At 37.1% G+C, this 12,162-nt stretch overlaps 1 protein-coding gene across 3 annotated transcripts; it reads right to left on the reverse strand.

Moving 5' to 3' along the window:
• LOC109843903 (5-methyltetrahydropteroyltriglutamate--homocysteine methyltransferase 2-like) lies at positions 1,873-8,917 on the reverse strand. Of its 3 annotated transcripts, XM_020412874.1 has the most exons (15): positions 8,838-8,917; positions 7,436-7,712; positions 7,289-7,365; positions 7,033-7,120; positions 6,136-6,263; positions 5,846-6,037; positions 5,562-5,761; positions 4,794-4,957; positions 4,580-4,660; positions 4,334-4,500; positions 4,134-4,239; positions 3,475-3,725; positions 3,322-3,394; positions 3,113-3,241; positions 1,873-2,495 (listed from the first exon to the last, which is right to left on the reverse strand). In XM_020412874.1, the coding sequence occupies exons 2-15, from the start codon at positions 7,706-7,708 to the stop codon at positions 2,127-2,129; spliced, it is 2,298 nt and encodes a 765-aa protein (XP_020268463.1). In that variant the 5' UTR covers positions 7,709-7,712; positions 8,838-8,917; the 3' UTR covers positions 1,873-2,126. The 3 variants fall into 3 exon arrangements, with proteins under 3 accessions (XP_020268463.1, XP_020268461.1, XP_020268462.1); XM_020412872.1 differs by lacking the exons at positions 7,436-7,712; positions 8,838-8,917 and having other exon boundaries at positions 7,289-7,371; XM_020412873.1 differs by lacking the exons at positions 7,289-7,365; positions 7,436-7,712; positions 8,838-8,917 and adding an exon at positions 7,219-7,267.

Genomic DNA, 12,162 nt, shown 5'->3' on the forward strand with positions numbered 1-12,162 from the left:
ATTGATACTCAATCAATTCTTCAAGTGGGAGATTGTCAGGCAGCCGTCCATGTTTCTTTGACAAATGAATCCACTAGACCAAAAATGTTGAAAAGAAGGAAAAGAAAACAAAAGAGCGAGCCTCACAGCATAGTAAATTTATTATTATTTTATTATGCATAGTATTTTTTAAAATACTATAAATAGGCACCAAATCCGTAAGGAAAAACTCATTCCAGAAACAACTTCTCTTATAGAAGTGTGAGAGAGAAAAAATAGAAAGAGAGTATCTCCTTGTAAAAAGAGATTGTAACTCCAGAGTTTTCTCCTCATAGTGGATTCTTCTATCCTTGCCCGTGGACGTAGGTAATTTTATGCCGAACCACGTAAATCTGTGTGTCTATCATTTTATCTCTACTTTTGCTCTACTATTGCTGCAACCCTGCTCTATTGGGCCCCGGGTTTGTCCCAACAAATACTTCCTCAGAGTTTTGTGGAATCCCTAAATACGACGTACAAAATAATCATCAATAACGTCATCCCACTAATTATAATACATAACACATATCAAATCATTTAATGCCACTATAGTATAACAACAAATTAGTACCTCAATTGCTATAGCTTTAGCACGAATTTTTTTACAACTAGGTCGGATCATGACTGATCCACACAGAGACAAAAAGAGCAATTATGATTGCTCCCCTTATGCATCGTGTAGGTATGTTGGTAATATTAAATAGTGATGCTAAGATGGAGATTAGATAAAGGTAAAACCTAGATTTGTTTATCTACCTTTCCTCCCAGGTACGCACCTAATGCCCTCTCGAAGTCGATGCTTCGGTCTTCTCCTTCTCTTTTCTTTTCTTTTTTTTGGTGCGGCGAGACAGTGACGGGAAAACAAAAAACAAAAAGAACAGACGACAAAGAGGTATGTTGGGGTATGGTTTTAGATATTTAAGATGTAATTTACTGATAGAACCCTTTTAACATTTTAAAAATTCTTTTACTTATATATATATATATATATAGAGAGAGAGAGAGAGAGAGAGAGATTAATGGGTATCCTTGTCATAGGAGGGGATTTCCTCCTATGACGCCTCTAAAATCACATGATTGAGCGACATTGTGGATGATCCGCTCCGTTGAACTTGATCTACATATTCTAAAACCCCAACACACCAAGTTTGGGGTGAACCCGTCGTCGTTTGACCCTTCATCCACTCGTATCAATTTTAACGGTTTTGAATGAATATAATTTTTCACATGGCTCGATGGAGGGTCAAACGACGACGGATTCACCCCAAACTTGGTGTGTTGAGGTTTTAGAATATGTAGAACAAGTTCAACGAAGCAGATTATTCATAATGTCGCTCAATCATGTGATTTTAGAGGCGTCAAGGAGGAAATCCCCTCCTATGACAAGGATACCCATTAATCTCTCTCTCTATATATATATATGCTCAAACAATCCAACAAGCATACATACCTACAAAAACTTCAACGTACACTAAAAAACAGCACTCACTAAAAACAACCCTTCCCTCAAAACAATCCAACAAACATACGTACCTACAAAGACGTAACGTACTCTCGACCAAAAAAGGGCAGCCAGGAAGAAAAAAAAGGAACGCACAGCAATCGAGTAAACAAAATGCTCCGGTAACAGCTACAATTGTATGTTGCCTCAAAATCCATCAAGAGGCCCAGTTGCTTTACTTATAGGAAGCAAGTTTATGGATACTCCAGGGAAATTTCTAACAATGAACTTAAACTGTTCAAATTTTCCAAGCACTAGCATCGATGCATTACCTCCGCAGAACACTGTTCAGATAACCATGAAGGAATAGCAGATACGCACATTTACAGACTTGTCGAGCATCAATAACAAAATTGAACTTTCAAACCAAAAACTCTCATAGATTTCAGTAATGCGGAAAACCATCAGAGCTCTCCATATAAAAAGCTCAAAACAATCCAACAAGCATATATGCCTACAGAAACTTAGCTTACTCTCAATGAAAACAAGTAGTCACTCTAAACATCCTCTTACACTTCCCTCAACAAATCTAAAATACCAACCAACAAAACAGAAACCCAAGTTATTCAAATAGGCAACCAAATAAACATCTCTCTCTCTAAGTTGTTCATTTGGCACTGCTCAACTCCTTGCGCAGCTGCTTAGCAGCAGCAACCATGTTTGTAAGTGCAGGGTTAACCTCGGCATATTTACGGGTCTTAAGCCCACAATCTGGGTTCACCCAGAGAATATTGGACTCGAGAACAGCGAGCATTTTGTTGATGCGGTCAGCGATTTCTTCAGTCGATGGAATCCTAGGAGAGTGAATATCGTACACTCCGGGGCCAATTCCAGCACCGTACTTGACACCCTCGCGGAAAACAGAGAGGAGCTTCTCGTCGGATCGGGAGTTTTCGATTGTGATCACATCAGCGTCCATGTCGATGATGGAGTGGATGATGTCGTTGAAGTTGGAGTAGCACATGTGGGTGTGAATCTGGAATTGAGATAAAGATGGTTGGTGATGATTAAACTTATAGGTGAATGTAAAATGAGCGTATTGGGAAGTTTGATTATCGCAGAGATTGTGTAGAAGGTTATGTTGGTCGTCATTTGTCAAGCCAAGGCCAAACAAGTCTCATGCTATGAAGATATATCGGCGGTGTTGGAGATGTTTACTAAGAAAGATTACTCAACATACACAAAATTGATAAATAAATATATAGATATATAGTCTACTTAGAATGAATATATATTTACAAGATAACCAATATATAAGATGACTAATACCAATAATGAGTAAAATTCAAAGAAAAGGTGTATGCAAGACGTATACAACTTAGAAGTCCAAAAACTAAAAAATGTAGATGTTAAGGGGCTAGTAAAAGATCAACAATAGCACAGACCTCGGGAGTTAAAATGAGCAAAGTTATATTTCTCCTTGATCAATTTCTTTAAGGAGATAATAGCTCAACTAGTTTTAATTTTAAGCTGCAAAATGCAGTAGATGTACAGAAAAATGTGTGGGACCGGGAAATGGGTTTAAGATAAGCACAGAGATTGATACTCCTATAGAAATCCGGGTCATTACGTGAAAACTAAATTTAAGCATACCTGAGTAGTATCCTTGATCTCACAGTTGGTGATACGGAAGGAGTGCACAGCCCAGTCAAGATAGAAAGCATGCTCAGATTTGCGAAGAGGCAACCCCTCTCTTAGAGCTGCTTCATCTATTTGAATTACCTGCATCAGACAAACAATAAGCATTGATCTCTAGAAATATAAAGAGGTTTTAACTCGCACAAAAACACAATAACACCTACATTGATTCCTGCAGCTTCCAAATCTTCTACTTCCTTCTTGATGGCAAGAGCAATCTGGTAGCAAGTCTCAAATCTGTGGGAAAAAGGGATGGCTTATTAACTTATCATAGTCCATAACGGAGGATGTATGAAGATGAAGGCAATTAGCTTTACCTTGGCTGGTCATTTCTGACAAACGACCAGTTGAGGATTGTCACTGGACCAGTGAGCATTCCCTTCATGGGGCGTGAGGTCATGCTCTGGGCCATTGAGGACCAGAACACAGTCATGGCTTTAGGACGACTCACATCACCATAGATGATCGGTGGCTTAACACATCGAGAACCATATGATTGCACCCAGCCGTTGGCAGTGAATGCAAAGCCAGATAGCTGCTCCCCAAAGTACTCAACCATGTCGTTCCTCTGCACCAGAAATGAATCATGATACTTATTTCGCAATCTTCAAATACCCTCATAGAAGTTCAAGGATGTACTGCTGCAATACAGCTTATTAAAATATATAATAAAAATTAATGAAGTATTAAATTTTACTTAAAATAAAACATCAGTTTCTGGAACTTGCAAGAATACAATAATATGCTAACATAGCTTACAATGATCAAGTTAAAGGATATTGCACGAGTTATTTTGTATTTCTCCTTCTGATAGTTGCCCTATAGTTTTGAATTCTTACCGAAAAATCAAAAGGTAATGGACATTTACATATTGGAAAACAACACCACATGCTAACTAGATACTGTCAGTGTCACAATTACTGAACTTTTGATCTATTTACATGTGGAAAAGAATAACAGCAGAGCCTGAGCTCACCTCAGGTTCTCCATGAACCAGGACATCAATGTCAAGCTCTTCCTGCAACTTGACAACTTTGCTGATTTCCTCCTTGATGGCCTTTACGTATTCCTCCTCAGAAATCCTGCAAGAAAGCATGATAAGAGGGAGTAAATGGAGTATACAGAAACTAAAGAATACATATGAGATTCAAACTGCTTTCACTGAAGGGAACTTACTTCTTTGCCTTGTACTCACGGCGCACCCTTCGGAGTTCAATCGTCTGAGGGAATGAACCAATAGTTGTGGTTGGAAGGATAGGAAGGTTCAGCTTCTTCTGCTGTGCATCCAATCTGGCACTAACATTTGTAGCCCGGCGATGGTCAGAGCCCCTAAGTGCAGCAGCCTGAGACCCAAGGCAAAAGTTTATCAGTTAACCGCCTTTCTGAAATCAGAAAAGAGAGACGGAGTTCAGAAAAACGTACAGCTTTCTGGACTTCCTCATTAGTAACCCTAGGGGATGATTTTCTTGAAGCCTGAGCAGCAGCATTTGCTGAGAAGAAGGCCTGTGCATTCAGGACAAATGAAATTAGAACATTGAACTAAATCACCTATACAAATCAGCAAAACATTTCCAAGAAAGAACAAGTCCTGGTGAAGCAGGAATTGAGGGCAAATAACAGTTACTCAAGTTTATACCTCATCCTTCTGACCAGCCAATGCCTTAGCCAAAGCGTTCACTTCTACCACCTTTTGTGCGGCAAATGCCAACCAAGATTTGATTTCATCATCCAACTTAGTTTCATTCACCAAATCAACAGCAGTGTGCATCAGAGAGCAAGAGGTTGACACCACTAGCTTGTCTACAAAGAACAGAAAACTTATTGAATTTCTGATGCTTACAATCAAAATAAATTAAAGCAAGGATTTCACCAATTAACGATAAATTATATTATGTCCGCTTGGTAAGGAAATATCACATCACATGCATGTAGATTATTTTAGCCTCTCCATATCTTTCATCAATTCACAAATAGCAACTGGTATTTCCAACGTGTAACAAACAAAAGTTAATGAAACAGGTTACTGAGAATTTGAGCAGTAAAGGTATGCCTTGACTAGCATGAAAATTTCACAAGGTATAAGGTGTGCTGTTATAAATAATTATGATACTGCTTCACAATTCTCCCTCATATCCAGCTTCATTATTTCAGTCCATTTATTTTCTTCAAGAACGGAACTATTAAAATACTTTTTTGGCCCTGTTATATAATCATATTCCACATTGCTTTTTTTAAGTTCAAATGTTCACTTTAATATAAAAACACAACTGTTGTTCAGTAAAAAAAACCAAAAATTTAAACAAAAAGAATTAAGTATCTGAAGCAATTTGCTTCATATGGACAGCCAGACTTAAACTCTGGAGTAATTTTGAAATCGTTACAACCTGTAATCAAATTCAAGTACCTTTGCCGACAACAGCTTCAAGAGCATTAAGTGTGTCGAGGGATACAGTAAGATCATTGGCCCAAATGTTCCTTCCATCTACAACTCCGGCAAAGAGATACTTTCCCGAAGGGAAGCCACTTTTGACCAAGTCAAGAGTCTTGGTTCCACGAACAAGATCAAATCCAAAACCAGATATGCCATTCAAGCCAGTAAGAGTCCTGAAATAAGCAAGAATATAGATAAACTGGAGCAAAACAGTTAGGTTAACTAATTACCAAAGAGAATTGTTAGAGCCAACTAACTTGTATGCCTCAGCTGGAACATCAGCAAAGTAGCTCACAACGAGCACATTCAGACCAGAAAATGATGATTCTAATTCTGAGTATGCCTTAGTGAATGCTTGTAACTTGTCAGACTCGAGATCTAACACAAGGGTTGGTTCATCAAACTGAATCCATGAAGCACCTGCTGCCTTCAACTCAGCAATAACCTCCCTGCACATTAGAACATTATGTGTATGAATAATTATCAGAGGAAAGAATTGAGTTTTGTTCAAAATAGACCATATGCGGAAACATATTAGAAACTTTACTTGTAAACAGGCAAAACTTTGTCCAATAGTGAAAGGGTAGAAAAGCATTTTTCTGCTCCTTTCTCAGGTTTCGAGAGCAACAAATAAGACACAGGTCCGATGAGTACTGGAACTGTATCAACTCCAAGCTGGATCAGAAGAGCCAAAAGAATAATCAAACAACAAGAAACATGGATGGTGCGATTTAAAAATAACAATAAAGCTAGATACACATGTCATGTTCAGAGTACCAGGAGTTACGGCAAGAGATGTAATTACTTCACAGGAAATGAATACAAAGTCTACGATGATATGAAAGCATCCGGCAAATAAGACCGCCAAGCATCTTCAATTCATTATTTATATTATTCGTGAATATATTAAATAAGTGCAACTAGTATGTACTCGACTGAAACAAAAAAGGACGGAAAAAAAACACTTTAGATACACCTGAAAAATATCATCCTTAAGTCTGACTATAAAGCTTCAAACTAACAAACAAAAAGTATTTAAATATAAAATGAGACTAATTCAAAGTGATTAAACAAGATAGTGAAACCCTGAAAGATATATGGTTTCCATTATCGTAAGGTAGGCCATAACGTAACATCTATATCATGCAACTTTATGTCTTTTAAACAATATCTGCAATTACATATCATTAATTTGAAAAGCATATGCATTGTATCAAGAGTGAAGAACCAAGATGAATGCATTGATAAGGATGACTCATACAAAAAGGCCTACAAATTTTCATGATACAGCCTCTTTGCAGTAAAGCAGAGTAACAGTACAATATCTGTTGTGAATTGAAGACAGCTTAAGCATGAACAGTGTATTCTTAAACAACATTGACTAAATTGTAGATTAGTGGCTATGAATTTCGAGAATCAAACTACAAAATAAATAAATCCATACCGCTTTTGCCTCTTTGTATTCAGTCACAGCCTTGTGAGAAGAGTAGGAGAATGCCGTATCTGGGCTCAATTCAGGTACAATGAAGTGGCTGAATTTAAAACAAGAAGAAATGAGTAATCTGTACATCTCGAAAACTATGATTACAGGAGCATTGATTGTAGAGGTTATAGAGTTGAGTTAGCTTACTAGTTGGTGTCAAACCACTTGGTCATCTCCATAGCAGGAAGGGTGGCATTTTAGAGTTGAGTTAGCTTACTAGTTGGTGTCAAACCACTTGGTCATCTCCATAGCAGGAAGGGTGGCATTTCCTCTTGCCATAGAGAAGTAGGTGTCTGTCAAACCACTTGGTCATCTCCATAGCAGGAAGGGTGGCATTTCCTCTTGCCATAGAGAAGTAGGTGTCGAAGCCAATCTCTCCTCCATTCCAACCATACCTCTTCGGAACAGCACCTAGCATCGCCGTTGTGTCAAGAACTTGATCATAGTATGAGAAGGTGTTGCTTGGAATGTATTTGATCCCAGCATCAGACATTTGTTTCCAAATAGAACTCCTGAGATCAGCAGAAACCTTCTGCAAATCATTTGCACTGCTCTTCCCGTCCCAAAAAGATTCCAAAGCGAACTTGAGCTCTCTCTTTGGCCCCATGCGAGGATAACCAACAATGTGGGACGCCATTTTTCTGATCATAATAAATCAAATAACCAACTTAAGAATATAAGAACCTAGAGCATGATTGAAAACAAAATTTTCAATATGATCTTCGAGCAAACTAAGTAGAAAATGTCCGTAAAGATAAAGGGAACATTACATTTTTCAAAAAGATTTGATGTTCTTATTTTAATATGGTACATTGATGACGAAGAAAAAAAAAATTCTAGTCTATCCTCTTTCATATGCTAAAGTACAGTGGAAGCTCGATGTGGCTTTGAAGCAGCTCCTACGACAACACACGGTATAGCACAAAATTTTCAGTACTTATAATTGAACTCCATGCTGGTAAGTGATCAAAATTGAACCGACATGGATTTTTCTAGGCCCAACATTTTGACAATAATATAACGTATGATTTGGTTTTTCTTTTTTTTTAAGTACTAAAATAAGCGGGTATCAATTTTTTTCAATAATTGTGCAGGAACAAGTGGGGATCTCGCTTCAGGTTTCTATACAGATCTATCAAAAGCGTGACTCATTAAACAAGTTTAAACGACTAGCGTAACAATTAGCATCAGGACCAGTAGTAATAATATATAGTCACATTTGTATTCATTTTCCAACTCAATACGTCACGTGACCAAATCTACAGCTTACAGAATCGCGAACAGTGCGTACAAAAGAGAGAAAGATTCACAGTTATGTGACCTTAAACAATAAGAAATTAAGAATCTAACAAACTCCAAAACTACTCATATCTAAAGAATACTTAAACACAAACAGAATCCGATCATCTAAAATCCTCAATCAAGGAACTAAAAGTTCAAATCTTTAGATCTAACCGTTACGACAAAGCTACGATTCATGAGCATAAACTTTTTTTTCAAGTGCCAAGTTCCATTTCAGATCAGATCTGAGCATCTCCAGCAGTATACAACCAGATCTACTCCTTACCTTTACCTTTCCTTTCCTTCCCTTGGTGGACTCAAAAGTAACTCAGATCTAAATCCAAAGCAGTCTAAAGAAAAAGCAGCAGAGACCTTGGATCTATATCCGAAGCACAAATGAAGAAATGGAGCGAGATCTGAATACCAAATTAAGCAGAGAATAAAATGAGAGAAAGCCCTAACCCTCGATTAAAGAACGAGATTACCTTTTGATTACGAGGAGGAATTAGTCCCAAATATAAAGGAGAGAAGCGCGAGAGGGAATGAGGCCGGTGGGCTGCGAGGGTATTTATATAGAGAGGGGGAAAACGTGGCGGAGGGCCCACGACGGGGTGAGCTGGCATATCAGAACCGAGAAAAGCTTTCCTATGAGGGCCTGTTCGTTTATTTCCTAAAAACCAAGAAATGGAAATGGAAAAGGTGGAAATCTCAAAATAACTCATTTCTTCCATTTCCATCCCTAAAACTCTCCCACAACATCCAATAAAATATTATTTTCATCCAATAACTCATCCACATCATCTAATAAAATATTATTTTCATCTAACCACTCATCCACCACATCTAATAAAATATTATTTTCATCTAACAACTCATCCATCACATCTAATAAAATATTATTTTCATCCAAACATCACTCAACTCATCTCTTCTCATCATTTCAAATCACTCACATCATCCAATAAAATATTATAACAATTCACCTCATCTCATTAACATTTCATTTCTTCATTTTCATCCCAAAAAGTTATGAAAACACTTTTCTTAATCTTTCTTCACATCACCCAATAATACAATGACAACTCATCTCATCTCATTTCATTTCTTATTTTTAAGAATGAACCGAACAAAAGAAAACAAGAAACTACAGGAAATAGGTTTCTTATAATTCATTTCCTTATTTTTTTTCGCCAACCGAACACTCCAAAACTAGTTTTCTTAAAAAATCACAAACATCATCCAATAATAAGGTGACAACTAACATCATTTCAATTTCATTTCTTTGATTTCCTTCTTTTTTAGCCAACCAAACACTCCAAAAACAATTCTTCATTTTAATAGTTTTCCATTTCTTTGATTTCCCTCTTTTTTTTAGGCAAACGAACAGGCCCTGAAGAGAGATGATCACCTTGGGCCATTTTTTTTTTATCGTCCACCTAGGGGATACTACAACTTTAAGCTACAGTCGCGAGACTGTGTTATTCTGAAACAAAAATGCCTCACGGAACCCAAATAGGGGAATGCATGATGCACTGCTCATAAACAGTGTACCACGCATTCGGGTTGGGGGAGCCACCTCGTCTGTCCCCTCTTAGGTCTCCTATTTGAAGTCCCCATAGCAACACCCTATTCTGAAATTATTTTAGTGCCATCTAATATTTGTTTTTACGTGAACTAACACTTGTACCAAATTAAAATAGCCTAGGCTAGTGTTTGTTTTTAGGGGGATTATAATCAATGGGACTGATACCATAAACAGGATAGCATTATCGTCATCCAATCAACTCATACTATATTAATCCATTTGTTTGGAAAAACATTTCAAAATATGTGCATTATGCCGTCTACAAAATAGATATGCTACGCTATACCTATCATCGAAACAATAAACAATCTTATTGATTCGGCAAAGCACAATCATTTAAAAAAGATCTAATTAGTACTATGCTCATATGCATAAATACATTTACAATTTGATAAAAAATTTAGTCTTGTAAAATTGAATTAAATTGACGAATAAAATCCTAGCTTTGACAACTGTATTTTCATTTGATAAAGTTTATTATGTTGGAATACATACGTTGTTGTTTTTTTAAGAGAGAACAGGAGTACATACATTAATGTTAAGTTTACATGGTGATGCTGGATAATTTGCTCTATTCTTTTATAGCATTACTCCTGTGAGCATGAACTGCGATGTATCTGTGTAGATAGTTTATATTAAATTTGAAGTCAAATCATATTTATTATTTTTTTTGTAGCATTACTAGTTGTTATAACTTTGATCTCATGAGGAGACGAAAGAACCCTCTATTGTTAGCGAGAAAGGAAAAGGAAAAACAATTCATGTAAGAATGAACGAAGCTCGCACGAAGAAAAACAAAAAAGGTCACTTGGAAAATAAACAAAGGGATGTACAAAAGTTTCACAAACATGTTATAAATGGTGGGTCCGGATTATTTTATAATATTTTCCAAACTATTAATAAAACAAACATGACCTGAATGATAACCGTATTAAAACTATCATACTACTTAATTTGGTACTATCATAAACAAAAAAAATGAGGCCATACTAACTCATCATATTCTTATTATTACCATTTTCCAAAAAAGAGCCTCATATTCGTAGTGATAGTAAAAAGTAGTATAGGAACTATAATATAATTTAGCGTTTTCCGAGTGAGAATGGTTTGGTGCTCCGAAATTTGAAATTTTATTTATTTTAATCGACACTCTTTTGAAAGGAAAAGACAGGATGCTTTTATTTTATATTTTTCTTTTTAAAAGGGTGCGGGTGGGAAAATGTTTGGTGAGTGGGTTGGGTAAGGTGGAGGATGGGGACCGGTGAGATCTCACACCTAATTTGATATAGTGTTAAAGCGTGTGCTTTCTTATGTACCACAAAAGTGATTGACCTCCGAGGAAAAAGAATAATAAGATCCAACGTAGTTAGCGATATAGGTTTTTTTAGAACAAATTTTCAAAACAGCCCAAAAAGATTTTTATTTTTCAAAATCGACACGATTTTTTTTATTTATCAAAATCGACCCACTTTTTACCACGTGGGCTTAATGAAGTTCCTAAACAGTCGGGGTTGGCAACCCCGACCGTTTAGGAGGGTGTTAAACCCTAATTAAAACTCTTAAACCCGAAATTTTCATGTCCTAAACAATCAGGGTTGGCAACCCCGACTGTTTAGGAACGTCATTAAGCCCACGTGACAAAAAGTGGGTCGATTTTGATAAATAAATAAAAAACGGGTCGATTTTGAAAAATAAAAAACTTTTTGGGGCTGTTTTAAAAAATTCCTCGTTTTTTTTTAATACAAGTTCCTGCAATGCAAAGATCCGGAACTAATTCAATTAATAGCAGAGCCCTATAGAGTACATTATTTATCCTATCAAGAGCCCCCACACAGTGCGAGCATTCTAAACCATATTAGCCTGCGTAACTACTGAAATACCCTCCCACCCTCCCCACACCCGAGCACGAGCACGTATCTTATCAGAACGCCCCGCAATCCAAGCATGTGCATATGAGGACAGAACAGTGCATCACAGGACAAAGAGACGACATCTCATATGTCCCACTCAGGTTCCCCTATTTGGGAATAGGGGTCCCTGTAACAACTCTCTTTCATAATTATTACGGTTCGTGTGTGGCCGGTACTCTCCCATATAGGGTAGTGCTTTGATAGGAATACTACTCTCCATGCTCTCCCGTCTAAGCCAACACGCTGCGCCTCACGGAGCATTCTCGTAGGGTGTGTACTCCAACTCAATATGCAGTTTCAACAAATCAGTTCTCA

Source organism: Asparagus officinalis, chromosome 5, assembly GCF_001876935.1.
Source record: "Asparagus officinalis chromosome 5, Aspof.V1, whole genome shotgun sequence".
Lineage (NCBI taxonomy): Eukaryota > Viridiplantae > Streptophyta > Magnoliopsida > Asparagales > Asparagaceae > Asparagus > Asparagus officinalis.

What these genes read in the sequence shown, in the direction of transcription:
- LOC109843903 (XM_020412874.1), bottom strand. Translation starts at nt 7,708, where the DNA reads ATGGCGTCCCACATTGTTGGTTATCCTCGCATGGGGCCAAAGAGAGAG. An exon ending in TGAAGCTGTTGTCGGCAAAG is followed by an intron (nt 4,958 to 5,561) that starts GTACTTGAATTT and finishes TGTTCTTTGTAG; the next exon opens with ACAAGCTAGTGGTGTCAACC. An exon ending in AGATCAAGGATACTACTCAG is followed by an intron (nt 2,496 to 3,112) that starts GTATGCTTAAAT and finishes TCTCAATTCCAG; the next exon opens with ATTCACACCCACATGTGCTA.